Source organism: Echeneis naucrates, chromosome 13 (genome assembly GCF_900963305.1).
Source record: "Echeneis naucrates chromosome 13, fEcheNa1.1, whole genome shotgun sequence".
Taxonomy (NCBI): Eukaryota; Metazoa; Chordata; class Actinopteri; order Carangiformes; family Echeneidae; genus Echeneis; species Echeneis naucrates.
Window position 1 is genome coordinate 22,932,134 of NC_042523.1, and position 19,951 is coordinate 22,952,084.

At 43.6% G+C, this 19,951-nt stretch overlaps 1 protein-coding gene across 2 annotated transcripts in view; it reads right to left on the minus strand.

Moving 5' to 3' along the window:
• The window catches only part of LOC115052943 (chloride channel protein 2), a 94,188-nt gene that overhangs the window by 37,550 nt on the left and 36,687 nt on the right, over positions 1–19,951 (minus strand). For both annotated transcript variants that reach the window (XM_029517439.1, XM_029517438.1), the window contains exons 3-11: positions 9,868–9,999; positions 8,965–9,093; positions 8,738–8,871; positions 7,223–7,300; positions 4,253–4,331; positions 4,035–4,160; positions 3,669–3,753; positions 904–1,005; positions 626–710 (exon numbers count right to left, since the gene is read on the minus strand). In XM_029517439.1, coding sequence (XP_029373299.1) covers positions 626–710; positions 904–1,005; positions 3,669–3,753; positions 4,035–4,160; positions 4,253–4,331; positions 7,223–7,300; positions 8,738–8,871; positions 8,965–9,093; positions 9,868–9,999 — 950 coding nt within the window. The remainder of the gene's footprint in view (positions 1–625; positions 711–903; positions 1,006–3,668; positions 3,754–4,034; positions 4,161–4,252; positions 4,332–7,222; positions 7,301–8,737; positions 8,872–8,964; positions 9,094–9,867; positions 10,000–19,951) is intronic.

A 19,951-nucleotide genomic window follows, 5' to 3' on the forward strand; every position in this document is an offset into this window, starting at 1 on the left:
GCATTTTTGTTTTTATTTTTTAAATCCGGCCCTGCAGCCGAGTCAAGGCGTTAATGTAAATGCTGTTCGGTGTTGGAGCAGAAGACGGAGCCGAGGGCTGAGTGAGGAGTGTGAGGCTGAGGGATGATCGGAGGCCCAGAGCTGGTCTCTGGAGTGGTGCTTTCAGAGGAGCGGGTCAGTGTAGACAGATTTGGAGTCCCTTTTAAGCCTCACTCACCCTCCCATTACAGAGGGAAGTGTGTGTGTGTGTGTGTGCCACTAAGGACTCAGGACGCATAGAATATTCCTTTAGTGTAAATGGGGAGATGACACACACACACACACACACACACACAGTCTCCAGTGAATAAGATTAATTTGTATCTGCTAACGTGAATAAAAAAAAAAAAAAACAAACAGGAAAATAATCACACACTGACATTAATAAGAATCAGCTGTAACACAACGGAGGTTACAGCTGCATGAACACCACAACCGGACGACGTGAGAACAGGAAGGAAAGCAGCGAGGTTCAGATAAAAGTTTAGACTTTTTCTCTGATATTATTACACAAAGAAGAGTCTAGGAGTCTCATCCTGTAAAGCCTGAATAACAATAATAATAATAAAATTAATGGGACACCTACCTTGCCGGCCATAAACTGTCCAAAGCCGGGAGGGAACGTGAGCGTGGAAACCAGTAAAGTGACCAGTGCTGGATACAGCAGACGTCTGAGACAGATTCAAGAGAAACACATCAAATGAGCCGCGTTCATGCTCGCCCTGTTCAGAGCGTGTGGTTACGTCGTTCACGTTTAATGTGGCAGCAACAAAGTTTCAGATGTGTGTTTACGTCACAACGCTCTGAAACATCAAGACGAACGGCAGAAGGCCACGTGGACGCTGCATTTAAGGCTCCTCTTACTTTTTCATGAGGAATTTGTTGATGGCCTTTTGTTTCCTGATGAACTGGACGATGAGGCGGTTCAGGTACACAAACAGAGCTCCACCGAAGCCACTGGCAATACTGCAAAGACACACAGACACACACACACACACACACACACGTCAGAAAGAGTTGAGCTTCGGCATAAAACTCGTGTGTGGTCCAAAACAATAAATTAACTCAAGTATAAACAAAGAAAGACATCGATTCTAAACATTTCTCCCTCCATAGGTTTCTCTCCCGTCTACAAAAGGCCGGGGGCCGATGTCAGCAACGAGGCAGGTGGGTGGGGCAAACTTAATGAAGCATGTGTAAACAAACATTAACACCAGGAGAAAATAAACTGTCAGAGATGATGCGTGCAGACACAGCGTGGAGAGAAAGTGAGGATGAGGAGGTAAGGGGAGAGACGAGGGGCGGAGGAAGAAGAGAAATCATGTAGGAGGACGGTGCTGTCGATGCAGGAGAAAAAAAAAAACAAAAAAAAAAAAACACTGGATAGAGAAAGATACTTGAAATGAAAAAGAGAGCGAGCGATAAAGTCAGATGGGGATGCGTGGGGGAGTCGGAGACAAAGCCGGAAAGGAGGTTTATGTAAGCGTGCATTTAAAAGCTCAGTGGGAGTCCTCTTTATGGCAGCAGGAAGAAAAGGAGGAGGACAGAAGGGCTGAACGAACAGACTCAGACAGCCATGCAGACAAGCTAATGCTTATAAATTTATCTCGCTGCATTATTAATTCCATCAAATACCTCTGAATAAATGATGAACAGGATGATGAGGGCGTCGTTGCCCTTCGTGGTGCAGCGGAGGAAAACACTCCTTTTGTGTGCTCTGCTGTCTTACTGGACGCCTTATTGACGACGGACCAAATGTCCAGCTCAAGACCAGGATTAGGAGGGTTGGGGGATCGAGGACTAGCGGGGCAGTTTGATGTGAAGAAGGTGACTCGGATCAATCCGACAGGCAAACTGAGTGATCAGATTATTTCTAATTCGGATAAAAGGTCTTTTTCTGATTCCTCAATTAAATCTCTCGCTTAGTAAGTTTGTGACGAAAAAAAAAAAAAGTGTTGACGTCTTCAAACTGTTTGTGTTGTCTGACCCCAAAGACCCTCGAATCATAACAAAGCAGGCAGATCAATGATTATGGTGCTGAAATCAATTATTTGAGATTTGAATTGATGACGCGGTTTAACGCTTTAACAAGTCGATAGATAAGAAGAAGAAAATGATTGAACTCAAAGGAACAAAAAAATGGAGGGGTCCATTTCCAACAACAACAACAACAACAACGTGATGATGACACTCAGCGATGACTCGCCATGTTTTTCTGAATAATGGATTTGTATTCAGGAACACTCACTCAGCACGAAGGCTCAACAAAAAAAAAAAAAAAAAACAGGAAGTGTGTGCATCCTGATCTCACATTGTGTGAATCTCACACACAATGTCTTCCTGTTGGAAATGTTCACCACAGCACAACATGCATATTAATCCGCAGCTAAAAATAGTCCCTAACAAACGCTCCTCTGTTAAAAACTACTGTGCCCAGTTGTTTTAGGAAATCATTTAGACATTCAAGCATCTCTCCGGATCAGAAAATGGTCGCCGACGCAGCAGGTCCAACAGAGCATCACCAAACCGCTCGGGTTCTGTCCCAAGGCGTCCAGGATTTTGTTCTTTTCGAGGTATTCCTCAGCAAGAAGAAAAAAAGAGAAAGAACCGAACATCCCCAGGCTTACTTACCCCTGAAGGCATCGTGCTGAGTTTACTGCTGCAATGGAGCAAAGTTCCCTGCTGACTTTCTATCTGCTGCTCTACCAGCAAAGGCAAAGCTGTCAACATTTCACAACATCACACCAATCAAGAGCTGGCAAATACACACACACACCGTTGAAGTCCAATATCTTTGAAATCTGAAATATGTTTGGATGAAACCAAAATAAAAGAAAACAAATCTTTGTGTGCTGATAACGGTTTTCAGTGTTGTTGACACATTCCACCTTATCTGGACACGGTGTGCCGCACGAGTGCACGTTTGTGTGTGCAGGAATCAGGCCGTGATTCTCATGTCTAACACCTGTGGGCGTGAACACTTCGGAGGATTGTTGTGCGACCGTTCAAAGACGTGCCCTTGGTAACAAACTCTTTCTGGCCTAGTTGACTGAAACACTGACCGACTTTCTCCGCCTGACAGCTACTGGCTGGGGAACACACACACACACACACACTCGATGCAGCGGTGGGTGTAAACAGGAAACGGCAGATAGAAGAAGAAGACATAGAGAGGGATTTTCTTTTCTTGTGGAGCCTACGCACAGCAACACCTCAGGCAGCGAGGAGGACGGATGGAGGAAGGGCACCAGCTTCCCTTCCAGGGAAGCCACGGTCTGTTTCACAGCCCTCCGGCTACAGCAGGATAAAATAGGACATCCCTCAGTGCGCCAGCAACTGTTGCAGGCTGAATTATCCATGCCAGGTGACTCACGCAGCGACTCAACCCTGAAGTAACAACTTCAGCAGCTACAGTGAGGGATGATATCTGAATTTCTGCTGCAGCGGCAGAGAGAGGGATCCCCCGACAAAGTCACAATGTTTCACTCTACCTCAAAGTTTCTCTGGAGTTTCAAAACTACACACTTATTTTACACGTAAATGGATATTAAGCTGTACAGTAAAAGTTTTATTCTTGAATAAATGCTGCGTTTTGATTTGTTGGGTCATGAAATCAGGTCAGAACTCACCCAATGACAGCGAAGGCAGGAAGCTCCTGGAGGTCGAAGGGAAAGTCCAGCCGGAAACGAGTCTTAAACAGAGCTGTGATGGTTTCTGGAGGAAGGAGAGCAAACGCTGTGAAAAACGGCCACGAACATTCTGAAGACAGACGCAGAGGCTGAAGTTTGGTTCCTGAAGGAGGGACGCAGGTGGGGGGCTAAAATCTGCAGATGGTTGGAGAAGCAGAAACTAAGCCTGCTGAGGTGAACTCTTTATTATCATCATGTCTCATTGTAATTTCATCCACTTTGCTCAGCAACATTTTGGTTCGACGGTTCTCTGCGATCTTTTAGCTTTGAACGTTCTCCGTTGACACGCAGCACCGTCCGCTTTACCTTCGTCTCTGTTCCACACAGCCAGCACTCTGAAGATGAAGGCACTGAAGGTGGCAGCGAAGAATCCTCTCCAGTAGTTCCTCACCGCAAAGAAGGTGGATGTTACTTCAATACTGAACAGCACTCCTGGAACGCACACAAACACAGACACACAAACGTACGTTTAACACAACCCTGGTCTATCACAAAACGTGACAGACTGGAGTTTTCAGACTCACCTCCTATGGGGGCAGCAAAACAGCAGCCCACTCCCACAGCACAGGCTGCTGCCAGCATCTCAATGTTCCTGGACTCATTCTGTAACACACACAGACACACACACACACACACAGGTTACACTTAAACCCTCTAAATGCTGAGCCCAGGGAACAAATAAAAAGGTGGGATCAGAAGCAGAAGCTGGAAATTGATAAATGATCTTCACACTGAAGCTTCTTTAAAAACCAGAATCAGCACGAGAAAATGACGATGGCTAACAATGTGGCACAAATCGCACAATGAGACAAATGAAAAGACTGCAGTATAGAAGGTCACAATGCATCATGGGAAATGAAAGGGTTGTTTTTATCTTGAAGGACTTACCTTCATTCCTATGAGACCGGCTTCCTTCGAGCAGCAGAGCAGCGATAAAGCAAAGTTAGTGTGTGTCTGTGTGTGTGTGTGTTTTCCTGTCACTTATAAAACTTTGTTTGAGTAGCATGCTGCGTGACTGATCACACACACACACACACACACACACACACACACACACACACACACACACTGACAGAATGACGGACAGTCATGAAAAGAAACATTTAGCAAATTTGGCTCTTGCTGTAAAAAAATAAATAAATGAATAATCTTATAAAAATACTAGATTTGAATATTTCTGCTTCTTCACAGTTCAAAACTATTTTTTTCCATTAAATATAAAGACAATAGAACAAAGTTCTGTTGTCAAATATTAAAGTATTTTAAAGAGTGAAAAACAAACGCTGGGATTCACACAGACAGACTGCAGAGCATGCAGAGAGCAGAGCGACTGAATTACCTTCATCCCTACAAGACCGGGTTCCTTCAGGTGGCACGAAGGTCAGAAATATAGAGACAGAATATCAATCTGATTTTCATTCATGAGGCACCTGAACCTGAACGTTCTTATAAAAACACACTTTTCAGTTATATCTGATCCATTACGAGCACGTTTTTAAGAAACGCTGTGTGTGTGTGTGTTTTCGTGGCGTCTTTTCATTTTTTGTTTTCTTCTTTTAACGTCCATTTTATTCTCTGAAACAAAAAGCTGGTTGTCGCAGCCCACAGACTACATTAGCATACTGTACTTCAAACTGTGGAGAGGACGAGCTGCTGCTCGCTGTATTAATATGGCATAAAATGCAGCACAACAGGGGAGGAGGCGGAGGGCGGCCAGGAAAGATTAACAGGGTTACTAGGAGACAGCGACGATGATGCAGAAAGGGAGACGGAAAAAACAGACTAAGTGAGCGAAAAATGGAAGAGTTGGAGGGACAGAAGGCCGATATCATATTAAATAGATAGTTCAGACCTCGTATCTCATTTAATTCTACCTTACCGTCTTTAATGTCCGTTATGTTCAATATAAATCAATCAAGTAAAGAGCAGCTTTTTCTTGCTTTCACTTATTTGTCTGATTCTCAACCTTTTCCAAATCATGACTCACAAGAAAAGCACAGAAATGTTGGCAGCTCCGCATGCGAGAGCTGGAAACAATAATGAGGTTAAATGATGCCTTTGCAGACGATTTTTCATTTTACTGATAAAAAACGAAAACTGAAAGCAGAGGAAGCTTAGTCACCTGTTGATTCACCACCGAATCCTTTTATTCCTTCCTGTTTCAATCCATCTTGATTCTCTCTTTTCTTTTTGTTAGTTTTTTGGTAAACAAGTTTATAACGTCCAACAAACAAGTAAAATCTTGATTATTGGTAAAGCAAAGTGAAGTGTTGTCTTTTTCTTTTTTTTTTTTTTTTTTTTTTTAGATAACTTTGTTTTGCAAAGTTTAAAAACACGGATACATTTTTTACTTTCTCTTCTTTCAGGGATTCCAACCCTTCACCCAACCCCACTGCCCATTGTCTTCAAACCGTCCCATCTAATCACCCAAGAGAGCGGCTCACATCTTCAGAAAGCACAGAGATGAGAGTCCTGCCTTCCTCAAACTCCCGGAGGAAGGGAGAGATGAAGGAGGAGGAGGAGGAGGAGGAGGAGACGGTGGAGAAGAAAATGATTTTTGGATTTTCCTTCACACCGAATATATATCTCCATCTTTTCCATCTCTTCACTTCGCCTCCTTTCCCGACTGAAACTCATCTCCTCCACCACATCGCTCGCATCGACGGCAGAGTCGAAAATGAAAAAGATATCATCTGTTGACGAAGAGCAGACGGATAAAACATGCTTGAAATGCAAAGAAATTGTTGTTTTATTTCATTTCTTCCCCTGGACTCTGTCTACCTTTCTCCTTCTGTCTATTTGAAACCTCCCTTCATTTGTATAATCGAAAGTTTACATCTTTACTACGCAGGTATCGTTGCTCGCCTCATTGAAAACAACATTTAGAGTTGGGCACAAAATCAACAAGACAGATGGAGAAGTGGATAATCAGAACTTTTTGGATATTGGATGTGCTGACAAATCTTTACTTAAGCGGGTAGTCTCAACAAAAAAATCAAATTTTGAAGAAATACCTGAGAAGAAGACGCTAAAGAGACACAAGAACAAACATCAAGACGCAACAAGAATGTAGTTTAGCTCTTATGTAACGCAGGAAGAGAGAACTTTTATTGTGACGTTACAGGAAGTCACGGGAGGTTTGGCACATGGTGATGTCATTAAAGCAGCTTTGTCGGATTAAAAACAAATTAACCTGTTTTGTTAAAAACAAAACGGTAGCTGCTGGTAGCTGCTGCTGCACGTTGGTTAATGTTGTATTTTTACCGTCTCATCTGAGTGACGGCAAATTTTTTGGGGAGAAAGTCAGCTGTTGATAAAAACATTCGATCCCCAACAACACGGCGCAGTCTGAAGACAACCTGACAGGCAAAGCCCAGGGTGAACTTATTTTAACAACTGGACAAAACAGGATTTCAAGGCAATGGAAGAGGAAAAGAAGCTGAGGTTAAAGAATTTGGTGCGTGGAGTGAGTGAAAACAACAAACGGTATTCACCTCATAAATTCCCCCAAACAGAGACATGAACTTGCTGAGAAGAGCAGCACACAAACTGGCGATGTGAACAAACGGACCCTGACAGGAAGAGAGAGAGAGAGAGAGAGAGAAAAAGATTCAGGTTCATGTGACATCATCATCTACATAGAAACACGTCAACAACAACAAAGTCTGGGATGAATATTAACATTCAAAGTGGAGCTAAAAGGATTAAAAGCGGCCACATCAGAAAGATGAAGGAAGGAAGAGGCCGCATCTTAATCCAGGCTGAGACGCCAAAAAAGGCCAGTGTGTGTGTGTCTGTGTGTGTCTTCAGGCTTTGGACTGAAAAAGAAAAATCTAATTGACACTTTACACACAAACAAGTGTGTAGGTGTGCGTACGGGACGTAAACAACATCTGCACGGTTACTTTGAGGATTCCTGCGTCTCATCCTCCTCCCGTCGGGTTTCGAAAATGTCCCAAGTGGGCTTCCGTCCTGCTCCGTTGTTCCCTTCTCCAGATTTTACACTCACTATTCCCCACCTGATCCCTGACACACACACACACACGTTCCCTCCGTGCACACTGGAACTATGTCGAACTTTTTAAATCTATTTTCTTTTTCCAGGCAGCTTTCGGCGCGGGACAAACTAACGGCAGAAGACTCTGCTCCGTCTCAACAGAGCGTGTCAAGTTTTCCACACCCATTTATTTTTTTCACGTTTTCATCTATCAGACTGGACCTAAACACAGAGCCAGTAAAGGACAGGATCTTTTCTGGCTGATATTTCTGTAACGATTCCAAAATGGCAAAATGTCATTTTGGGTCTTTTCACGCCACAAATAAAAAATATTTAAGACTCATATCTTCTCTTGAATCCATTAAAACAGCAACTGAAACAGAAATCGTTACTTTTGGCTCACCGCCGGTTCCATTGGGGAGAACACGATGTTAGCTGCACATCTACAGAGTTGAAGTCCAGAGACTTTGAGCTAAATGTATTTCTGGTGACTGATAACGATTTGAAAGGAAGCTGCAGACGGCCGGTTTTCTTTTCTTAGAGTGAAGCTTTAGTTTTTATTTTTTTCTCGTTGTGTAAGCCGAGCTTTGTGACTGACTCTGTATTTCATCACAAACAAAGACGCTGTGAAGTGACCTCCATTCAAAGTGTGTTTCCAAACAGATCGTAGCTGCTGAATGTGGGTCAACACTCGGCACGACATTTTCCTGACACTGAGAAAATAAGCAGCAAGAAAATTGAATTGTGTCAGCGATAATGAGACATTCAGCAATCTTTTTAGCATTCTGCGTGTTGACTCCTTTTTATGAGTCACAAATGGTCCTGACTGTGGGCTGTGTGTGTGTCTGGTTGTGTTACACATTGTACATCTCTCCATTCAGTCGAGCACGGCTAACACACACTGTGTTGGCTTTTCTGTGGTTTGGTCCGAGTAAATGAGATAAAAGAATTTATGAGCCACTTGTAAATTCAAAATGTCGTCATCAAACGAGAGCTGTCTGGTTTGTGTTACCTCCTTGCCCAGCGGCATCCCGCTGCCCAGAGCGCAGGTGAGGCCGATGACTTTGGCCACGAAGGTTTTGAAGGTGAGATATTCCTTCAGCACCACTCCCCTCAAAATGGTCTTCATCTCTGGAATCCCTGAACCTGCAGGAGGGAAACCGCCGAGCGTCAACGGGCTCGTCTTCAACCAACAAGATTTCCCCTTCAAAGATAATGTTGTGCGTGTGTGCGTCGTACCGACAGCCTGCGGGGCGAGGATCTGGGTGAAGCCGGCGGAGAAGGTGATGAGGACCACGGGGTACGTGACCCACGCCAGATACTGAAGGAACACATTACTGTCCAGACCGCCGTACATCCACTTCTGTGCTGTGGGGACACACACACACACACGTTCATGTAACGTGAACTACTATGAGGTGCCTTCGGGGACTTTATCTAAAGTTACAATGCAGATCTAGATCTGAGAAAACCTCACAAACACATCCAAAACGTTTTCATAAGACCGGATTGGTTTCTCCTTGACAGCATAACACACACACACACACACACACGCACACACACACACACACACACACACACACACACACACACACACACACACACACACACACACACAGGCCAGGTTTCAGGTCCACCTTCCTCTTCTTCCTGGATCTGTGAATGACTGACACTGTCATCTTCACTTCTGGAACTCTTCCGATCCTTTTCTCTGCCCTTTTTCAGCCACGATCATTCAAATTCTTTCTCACCTTTGAGAACCCTTTCAGCCAGCAGCCAGGCTTTGTCAGCCGTCGGCAGGGTTCGGTCCTCACTGATTCTCTGTGTTTATTTAAAAATACCCCCAGTTGTGTTCAAGGCTATGGCGATTCCTCTGTAAAACTGGAAAGGTTCTTATTTTTCTCCCGCTCAGTAAAATAAACCAACGAGGGCTGCGACCTTCTTCATTCATTTACAACCTTTGATTTGAACAAAACCAGACCTGCAGGCAGGTACAAGTGGGAGAGAAGACCTCATGCAATCCAGAAACCTACAAAGGTATTCCCCTCGTCTCACTCCGCTTCCTCTTTCTCATATGATAAGTGCCCTCTTCAGCCTGTATCCCCCCCCCCCCCCTCCTCCCTCCCCTCCTCCAGGCCTCACCTTGCAGGCAGATGGCGATGCAGAAGTCCACCACCCAGCTGACCAGGGCCATGAGGAGTCCCAGCAGGATGAGGAAGATCCAGTCCTCCCCGACCCGCGAGATCAGGAACTTCTGACAGCGAACCGTGCAGACTACAGGGATGGCAGGACGACAACATCACGTTAGGGCCACAAACACAAACACACACAGGAACTGAGGTTTAGGAAAATACACAGGATGTCTTAGCAACACTGACCAGTAGCTGCATTTCCATCCCAGACTGTAAACATGCCAGCTGTAATCCATTCAATCCTAAATACTCTTTTGTTTTTTAAATGGTGGGTTTATAATTTCACCCAGGGGAAGGTAATTTGGGTAATTTGGTTTTACAACTCAGCAATTTTTGTAATAATTATCTGGAGAGGAACATGTTGATACTAATTAGAGAGGAAAATAAGCACAAGGTGAAGAGAGAGGAAATACATTTGTCGTGAACTCGACAACCTTTTTTCCGCTAATGACGGATAGTCGCTGTTAATTTCAGAGTTTGTTGTGTTGACAGAGTTGAGTGTCACCGATTGATGAGTTAAAGTTTGGATGGAAAGTCAGCTGACTGATGTCAAAGCCAACAAAACTAACACGAACCTCAACAACAAAACACTGTTATGGCAGAAAGAGACACTGTTGTGTTAAGATAATAAACAATCAGAGGACAAACGGGACTACACTGATCTACACCACCTAAACTAGATTAAATGCATGACCAGTGGAGGCGCTACAAAACAAAACACACACACACACACACACAAGTCCACAGAACTCAGTCACAGTGAGATCTGCTGTACTCACCTGAAGGCAACAGGAAGACTCAGATGTACGAGTCTTGTTGTGCTACGTGCGCACACAGTCACTAATTAAGACTAACTGCCGGGACAAAGTTAATTATTCTTAAAGTTAGATAGTTTGATGCTCCTCGTCATGACACACACACGCTCAACCCCCCAATCATCTCCCAGGTCTGTTCTTGTTTCCCTTTTCTCCTCCACGGGGAGTTGGCACTCGTACTAATGACGCCAACGACACACACTTACACACACATACAATCGTGTCTGCCAGTTTCCCCTCAGAATTGATGCTACAAGTCAGATTTGAGTTATTGTTTTCAGGTCACCTCTTTGAATCCCAACGTGTCGATCCCATTTCCACTGTCGTTGTCAAATAAAGGTATAGTACGGACCAAAATATTGTTAAATAACAATAAAGCATTATTTTTGAATAAATCGATAACTTTGATTGATGTACGGCGACTGACGCCTCCGTTTGACTGACAGACGGAGAGAGAGAGAGAGCAGGATGGGAATGATGGAAAGAAAACCAGATAAACACACAACACACAGATTCTCCAATTAACACACACACACACACAAAGTGATGCAGCTTTCCATCACTCCACAGAAGGTAATGTGGCAATTCTGAGAACGAGGCTTCATACATGTTTATATTTAGATTCATGTATTTGAGCATGTGTGTGTGTGCTTGTGCGTCATCTCACCCACGGGCCGTCTGTGTTCTTGGACCCCTTCTGTCATCTAGACACTAGTCAATGTAAATGGGTGATAGTGTGTGTGTGTGTGTGTGTGTGTGTGTGTGTGTGTGTGTGTGTGTGTACCAAGTGTAATCTTGTCTTTTTGGAGATGTAATTTAGTTAGCGCTGTCTGTGCTGGTATTGCTTAATAGCTTTTCCTGCAATACGCACACACACACACACACACCCACACCCACACCCACACCCACACACACACACACACACACACACACACACACACACACACACTCTCAGACTGCTTGCTGACTTTATTCTTTCTGGCATGCAATAAGCAGCATGCTAGTTCCCAATCACTCTCATTGCCTTCTGACTCACCCTCTCTGCCCCCCCCCCCGATGATCCCATCATCCTTCACTGCCTCCCTCCACTTTTCTTCTTTCTCAGCTTCCCACTAATCACATCCAACCTCTGACTCAGTTTCGTTTCATCCCCTCCTTCCTTCTCTCCGGCCTTATCACCCCTCCCTCTCTCGCTCTCTCTTTCTAACTATTCTTTTCTTTCTTGCTCGCTCTCCGTTCAGTGAGAGACGTGATGCCAACATACCTGCTCAGACTCATTTAGGTTGCCGTGGATACGCAGCGCTTCAAACTCCTCAGCCTGCGTGTGTGTGTGTGAGTGTGTGTGCGTGCGCAGGCGCGCATACAAGGAAACTAAAATTTAGTTTTTACTTCGAATCACAATCCAAAGAGAAATTCTAGTAAATGAAGTGTTGTACTCTTTTCACTTCCTCCTGAAAACCGGACAATGTGACCAAAAGCTCTCTTTCCTGTTACGGCACTGAAAAATCTAAATGATAAAAATCTTAATATGTGTTTTGGTCGCAGTGAAGTTGAACCTTTGACCATTTGGATATAAACTGTTGTCATATCTTCTTAACAGACAGTTTCAGTGTGAAATTTCCTCATGAAACATGAGTTACAACCGAAACTGCGCTTCTTTGACCTTTAAATTCTTATCACTTCATATTTGTGGCAAAAAAGAAGAAATTGAAGATGAAGAGGAAGATGACTGATGGGTGACCTCCAGTTGGCGCCGTAATAACGACAGGAAGTCGGGGGAATGCAGACTCACAACTTTACTGTATATGAAAATAACAGTTGGAAAACAGACTCCGGACTGCTGCTGGGCTCTGCAAAGTGGACGGAAGTGTGTCAGTCAAAGTGCATCATCATCATCATCATCATCATCTTCTTCTTCATTATTATCTCAGGGGTCAATGACACGCACACAAAAAAAATCTAAAGGAATACTACCAGAAAACTTAAATTATGAAATTATTATATAACTCTACTGTGATTATGCTGAAAATGAAGGCAGCGGGTTGAAACACACACACACACACACCTTGGAAGAAATTCACCACCGCTGCAGATTCCTCGTCGCTCCTCCGACATAAAACCCAATTATTCAAATCAGCCCCTCATCTGTTATGTGAGGGGGCAGCTATGTATGTAGACGGCCATAAAGGGTGAAAGAACGCACCATTACTGCCTCAGTTCTGCACAGTCATGCCAAAGAGGCCCGTCCCCGTCGTGTGTGCTTGTACCCACACATTCATTATGGAGCTCCAATGCAAAAAAAAAAAAAAAAAAAGAGCTACAGCTTCATTAGATTAGAAACTGATCATTCAGCTTTTCTGCTTTTTCACCAGAAACTCTGAAAGATGAACATCCAGCACGTACAGCAGAGGATCACAGTCTGTAAGCGTTCCTGCAGTTACTTTGACTCCATAATTTTAAAGCCTCCTTAAGTTTTCATGTAGTAAAGGTGGAATAAACCAACAGCTTCGGCCGAACTTCATTACAATTCTGATAAAGAGACACAACTTTACAGGATACTGATGTCACTGGCCTGATTGATTCAACCTTTTCTGATGCCGATTAAATAAAAATCCATTGAAACAAAAAAAAAAAAAAAAAAAAAAAGGGAAATGTTTTGTTCTGAAGCTCGAACACTCAAACGTGTTTATAAACAGCCAATCAGAAGCATCATTAGAGCTTGAGCCACACTTGCTGCGTGCTGATTGGCTGTCACTGAAGCCGCTTTCTCATTGGTCAAAAATACCTGCAATCATCTGGCTTTTGTCTGCAGTCAATTCAGCTGCAGACCAGGTGCTTTGGAAAAGGACGAGTTGGCTTTTATTAGTTTACACGTGTTTATTCATTTTGATGGAAGAGGGAATCATCTGGTCCTGATGAGGCATTTTATTGACAAATTTGCTGGATGAAGTTTATCAACGTGCACATTTGCACCGTTCTCATGTAATTTAAGTCAAAGTGTGCAAAAACGGTAACAGAAGTGGAAGGAAATGAGCGAAACTGGAAAACAGCAAAAACTTAACTGGACAAATTGGCCCCTTCAGCCTAAAGAGAAACAGGCGGAGTAATAAAAACCAACAAAGCATCTGTGAACGTCTCCTGCTCGCTCTCCCTATCCATCCATTCATTAATCCGCCTCTCCATCCATCCCTCCTCCGCTCTTTCCCTTCATTTTCGTGTTTTCTCTATGCTAATGGGATGTAAAAGGAGGTGATGTTTATGTAAATGTGCTGTAACAGTGCTCCCGCGCAGGCAGGCAAAGCGCCTCCACTCGCATTCAATCACTCCGTTTGCTCGTTGAGTAACGACGGTTGTGACACCTCTCTCATGGCTGCAGTACAATGTCTGCTTAATGAGGTCTAATGGAGTATCTGTGTACACACACACACACACAGCAAGCTATTATGCAAAAACAGCCTTGCCGGCCCTCTTTAGTCTCCTCTGAAGAGTGTGTGATATATCTTTAATATTTCTTAAGACAGTCAAACTAAAAAGCCCAAAATCTCCGCTCAGAGGTTTTTCCATCAAATATCTTCGACTAGATTTGTGAGAAATTCTGCGTCGCTGTTTCCAAGAATCAAACGTTCTTCGGTGAACATCTAACACTCAGATCTGAGTTCTGGGTTGGATTCTGTTGAGAGATACTTTAATGCCTCCTTCCTTCCAGCCAGTCTTCCCTCAGACTTCATCAACGAACTCCAAACTCCGCGGTCAGTTCGGTTTTATGAACCTCACTGAAGCAGCAGTCGAACGCCGGCGATGACGACGGCGATGAACTAAATTAGCTCGGCATCCACATGGAGGCCGGGGCGATGTGATTGAGAAAGCAGCAGCGTGATTTCTCCAGAGACAACACTCACTGCGGACACACACACAAACACACAACCAAGACAAGCAGATGGCGGCACTGATGAAGACAATAACAGTCCATCAACTTAAGTGTGGGTGAGTAAGTTTGTGTGTGTGAATTAATTGCATCGGGGGAAACATTTTCTCTCTCCTTTGTGTGTGTGTGTGTGTGTGTGTGCGGGGGGGGTTGTTTCATTTCCTGGATGAAGGCCTGGTGAACCAAAAGCCAAAAAGGGACCTGCTGCTCATTTTCCACCCCTCTTCCTCTCTGATGCCATCTCCGTTCATTTTATCCATCCATTCTCCAGACCTCTGCCCTCCCCCTCCTGCCTCCCCCCTCCCTCCCTCCCCCTCTCAGTGCTTTCTCCCCCTCTGATGCCAAGTTTTCGCTCTGTTTTCAATCATCCTTCCATTTCCGCTCTGCCCCCCCGTTCATTTCTCCTACTCGCATCACTGCCCCCCCGCCTCACCCTAACCACCCGTCTCTGCTGCTGCCGACTCAGCACTTCCGCTCTGCAGTCTTCTGCAGATACACAAGTGTGCTGATTTACACCTTTACACCCTGGTGTAACCGATTTGCACTGCACATGCCTCTGCTATTAACATCTCAGCAACACACAAATATTGTCAGGCACACACACACACACACACACACGCATTATGTATGTGTATGGACCATGCATGCTAGCAGTATGTGAATGTATTCAGGCATATAAAAGCAGAGAAATGAAGCAAACATATCATCAATCTTAACAGGAAAAAAGTTGCACAGCAAGTACCACACATACGCAAAAAAAAACATACACACATTGTGCAGACAGCTGATAAAAAAAAAAAAAATACATAAGCGTGTGTATGTCTGTGTGTGGTACATTTGTTGTTAAGCAGCAGTAAGAAAGGAGGCACTGATCATTATGCTTGTCTGCAGCTAATCAGAACCATTCATCTCCCCTATCTCTGTCTCACACACACACACACACACACACACACACCTAAACTAAGATGTTCAGAGCTCTTTATTACTTTCCATTGGGGCCCGAGGCTGGCTGTAATAAGGCTGGGCTGCACGAGTTAGTCTTTGTTGGCACAGAAACACAATCTGCACACACAGATATTTCTCATGTCGGCTGCTGATTAATATGAAGCCATGAGGTGAATGTGTGTGTGTGTGTGTGTGTGTGTGTGTGTTTCTGGGTGCGTCTTTGCAGGATCTTGCAGGTTATTTTCATACGCAGAGACACACACATATAGTTAGAGTCAGAAGAGACAGATTATTATTATTTATTTTTTTTAACTGATGGCTGCATTAATATGTTGAAAAGCATCAGTACGGTGGGGGGGTCACAAGCACTTGACAAAGTTGGAGCAACACTTTATGACCACTTATGAATGATTAATGATGGTGTAGTACGGCAGCTGTATTAGCTGGAGCAGCCCGGGCGTGTCAGCGAGGGGGAGGGGGGGTATTTGTTTGGCTGTTTGTTTACCAGAAATAAAGTCCTGGGCTGGGGCTTGCAGAACATACGGGTACCCTGACCCTGCAGGACAAATAGACCACATAACATAGTTAAAACACAACGTGTGTGTGCATGTGTGTGTAGAAGTTTCATGAATACACAGTTTCCTCTGATGCACAAAACCATCCTTCATTTAAAAAAAAAAAAAAAAAGAAAAAAGTTTCATTTCCTTCAACATAAGAAGAAGAAGAAGAAGAAGAAAAAAAAAAAAAGAACTCTTTTCCCATCCATTTTTCTACACAAAATTATTAGTTTGTGATTGATGCGGGTCCTGTGCACACTCAGCAACACCACAACACGCAGCGGAGAGAGGAGAGAGAGGAGGGAGTGACGGGAGACGACAGGAAGGGATAAGAGTTGGCAGAGTTGTGATGAAAGGGAGAGGGGAAAGTCAGAGATAAGGAGGGAGAAAATAAGATGTCGAAGAAGGCATATAAAAAGGAAATAAAAGACAGGCACTTTATAATAAGTCGAGGTAATGAATGATTTAGCACTCGGTATCGTCGCACAGAGGAGAGTCAACACACACTGATGTTGTATTAACGGATGAAGGCTGCTGAATATTTATTCTTGGAAATGGATGTTTGCTACACCGAACCCCGAGAGAAATAACCAACCTGGTGAAACCGGTCACTGGAGGCTCCGAAGATAAAGACATCTGAAGCACAATATTCAACCTTACCATGAAATACGCTTTAGGTGGGAACCTCAAGATAGCCGAGTTACACAACATCTTAGTGATAGCATTTATAACTATGTGCGACCGCATTACAGTGTGTTATAAACTATTTATAATACCTTTATGACTAATTAAATCTTAAACAGTGGCGTTCAAGATGAATGTCAATTTGTCTTAAATTTTCTCCTGTACGAGTGAAACATGCAGTTTAAAGCATTCAAAACACCAAGTTTTAATTTGCATTTAAATTACATTTGTACTTATGAAGCTGCAGCACACACACAATGTTAATCCTCTCATTCTTCTAACACCTGCCAGTAAGGATGCTAACACGTCACCACCGAGACCGAACCCTAACCCTCAAACACAGGTCAGCTGGAAACATTCAAACACACTTTAAATGCCATTAACATTAGAGCCAGCTAGCTGTAACGTTCTCAATCCACCTTCGGAAATGTCAAAGCTGCTTTTGTTTTGTCTGGGTGTTCTTTGACACACTCAAAGAGGTGAAAATAAAAGATTTGTCGTATTGATGCTATGTGAGCATTAAAAACGCTTGCTGGGCAGAGCTATGCTAACTAATATCTGACTGTTTCATGCTGAACTATCAAATATTTAAGGGGTTTGATTAGATGAAAAAAGTTAGAGTTAAATCAAACCATTTGCAAAATGGATTTTATAATTGTGAATATTAGAAATGTGTACAGCAAAAAGTTAGGAAGGTCACGCTGTGGCTTTGTGTTCACTGCTTTTAAGGTAAACGTTCATATTTCTGCCACCAATCAAAAATAAGTGGCATGAGTCAAATAGTGCATTTATAGACAGGGATCATTATAATAACAAAAAACTGGATTTTTTTTTTTTTTATATGAAGACACTAACTTTTCTGCATGATCTGCAAAGCACAAGGAAAAAAATTCCACGTGTGACTGTTGTGGATCAGCTCTGGGCTCACTAATAATTACAGAGTAATAACTCAGGGCTTAGATGGATGAAGAGAAAGAGAGAGGGATACGACAACACACACATGCACACAGACACACACACTTCAGATTATGCCCAGTGGCGATGAGTGGGTGGAGGAGGCGGTGATGGATTGCAGACAGAGGAGGAAGCGAAGAGAGCGGAGCGGTAAGGAAGGATGGGGAGGAAAATGGAAGAGGGAGGGAAAGATGTTAGTGGTGAGAGTAAAAAAAAAAAAAAAAAACGAGAGAAACGATAGAACAAGAAACAGGAAATGATTACTGAAAGAGACGTGGAGGATCAGCGGAAAGTGAAAATAAAATAAAATAAAGAAAGCTGTGAGAACAGACGCCACTAATCCCAAATGTTGATGTGACAACCTGAACACATTACGACCAGCAAAGGTGCAACAACATGCTCATTTATACATCTTCGCCCCGGTTGATGAGAACAAATCCAAATTCAACAAACCTCCAAATGCAGCTTGATGTGGGGAAGAAAAAAAAATCTGCTTTTATTGCATCAAGTCGCTGCTTCAGTTTGGTTATTTAAACTTTACTTCCCAGGAAGTGTAGACTTTCATAATTGCATTTGATTTCCTTCACGGGCGTATTACACCTCCAGGAGAACAACTAACATTCCCTCATTTCTTCTTTTTCACCCCTCAAGGTTTTTCTGTTTTTCCCCAACTTGCAGCAGCAGGCAGAGAGAAGCTGGAGCCAGAAGCAGCATTACTCTAAAACAGCTCCCAGCGGACTGAGACCTGATGACTTCGGCAAAGTGTTGACGGCGTTCCTGTTGGGAACAAAACAGCTCGCCACCCCCGAGCTGCTTTTCCTCAGAGAGCCGAGAGACACTTTTTCTTCTTTTGTTTTTTTAAGTTAGTAAAATGTTAACAGAGCTGATCAATCAAGTGAGAAGTAGGGCCATTTTCCCATAGACTGCCAATACAATCTGGCTTATTTTTGCTGCCAGGTCTCCTTTTTATGCACCATCTATTGAAGAACCACTTCATAAAAAGGTTTTAAAATAAATATATAGGCTCAACAGGGCAGTGTGAGTGTTTGTGTTGACGACACTGAATACAACACACACACACACACACACACACACACACACACACACACACAGCAGCGTTACGGATGCCATCTTGGCCCAAACTACTGGACCAGAGACGAGGAAAATAAATAAATAAATAAATAAATATCGATGTAAGCTCAAACTTAGGCCGCTGACCGCTCTCTCTGCTGATGTACATTCTTTGGACTAAAGCCACAACCTCTGTAGTCAAAGTAATACACAACAACAGGCCAACATCACCACACACAGACACACACACAGCTCGAGTGGCACTGAATCAAATATTGATCAGCGGCCCAAGACTCCTTGGTTACTTGATATATTAAAGTGAAAGTTACCTCACACACACACACACACACACACACACAAAAGCAGGGCCACACAAACAGCTACTTCACACAGTGTCTATATATGCGCATGTGTGTGTGTGTGTGTGTGTGTGACAGAGAGAAGGTAGGGGTCAATTGTGTTACTTCCCGGCTGGGAACTAGATGTGAATGACATCTGAACATCACCATTGTGTGACAGCGTGGTGCCACACGTACACAGACACACTATACATCAAAAACCCTTCGTGTGTGTGTGTGTGTGTGTGTGTTTTAGTGAATGTGTATAAATGATGGAGTGGTGTGCGTTTCAGGTTTCACAACACAACCTGTTGATCTGGTGAACACAGCTCGTGCTCGACTGAAGTGCGTCTCCTTGATTGCTGCTGTGATTTGGAGATTCGGCTGTAGGTCGACAACTCGCACAGCGCACAAATTTATTCGATCTATTGTGAAGTCCTGGAGCTTTAAATGTTCCTACGATGGTCTGTTTTAGTGCAGCACACATAAAAACAATATATATATACTTTTAATGAGGAAGGAGACACAAAACCACCTGACAACTGAGGCAGCTGAACAGCGTCGACAAATCGCTTTCTCCTTCCAATTAATTTTGTCATCCAGTTCCTCCGGTCCGCCTCGATTGCTGCTGTTTTTCATTACTGATTGTCTCATTAGTTACAGCAGAGTCCGTTTATGTTAAGCCACGATCCAGAATCTTCCCCCGAACATTAATTCACATTTACCCAAAGTGAGGGGCAGTTCA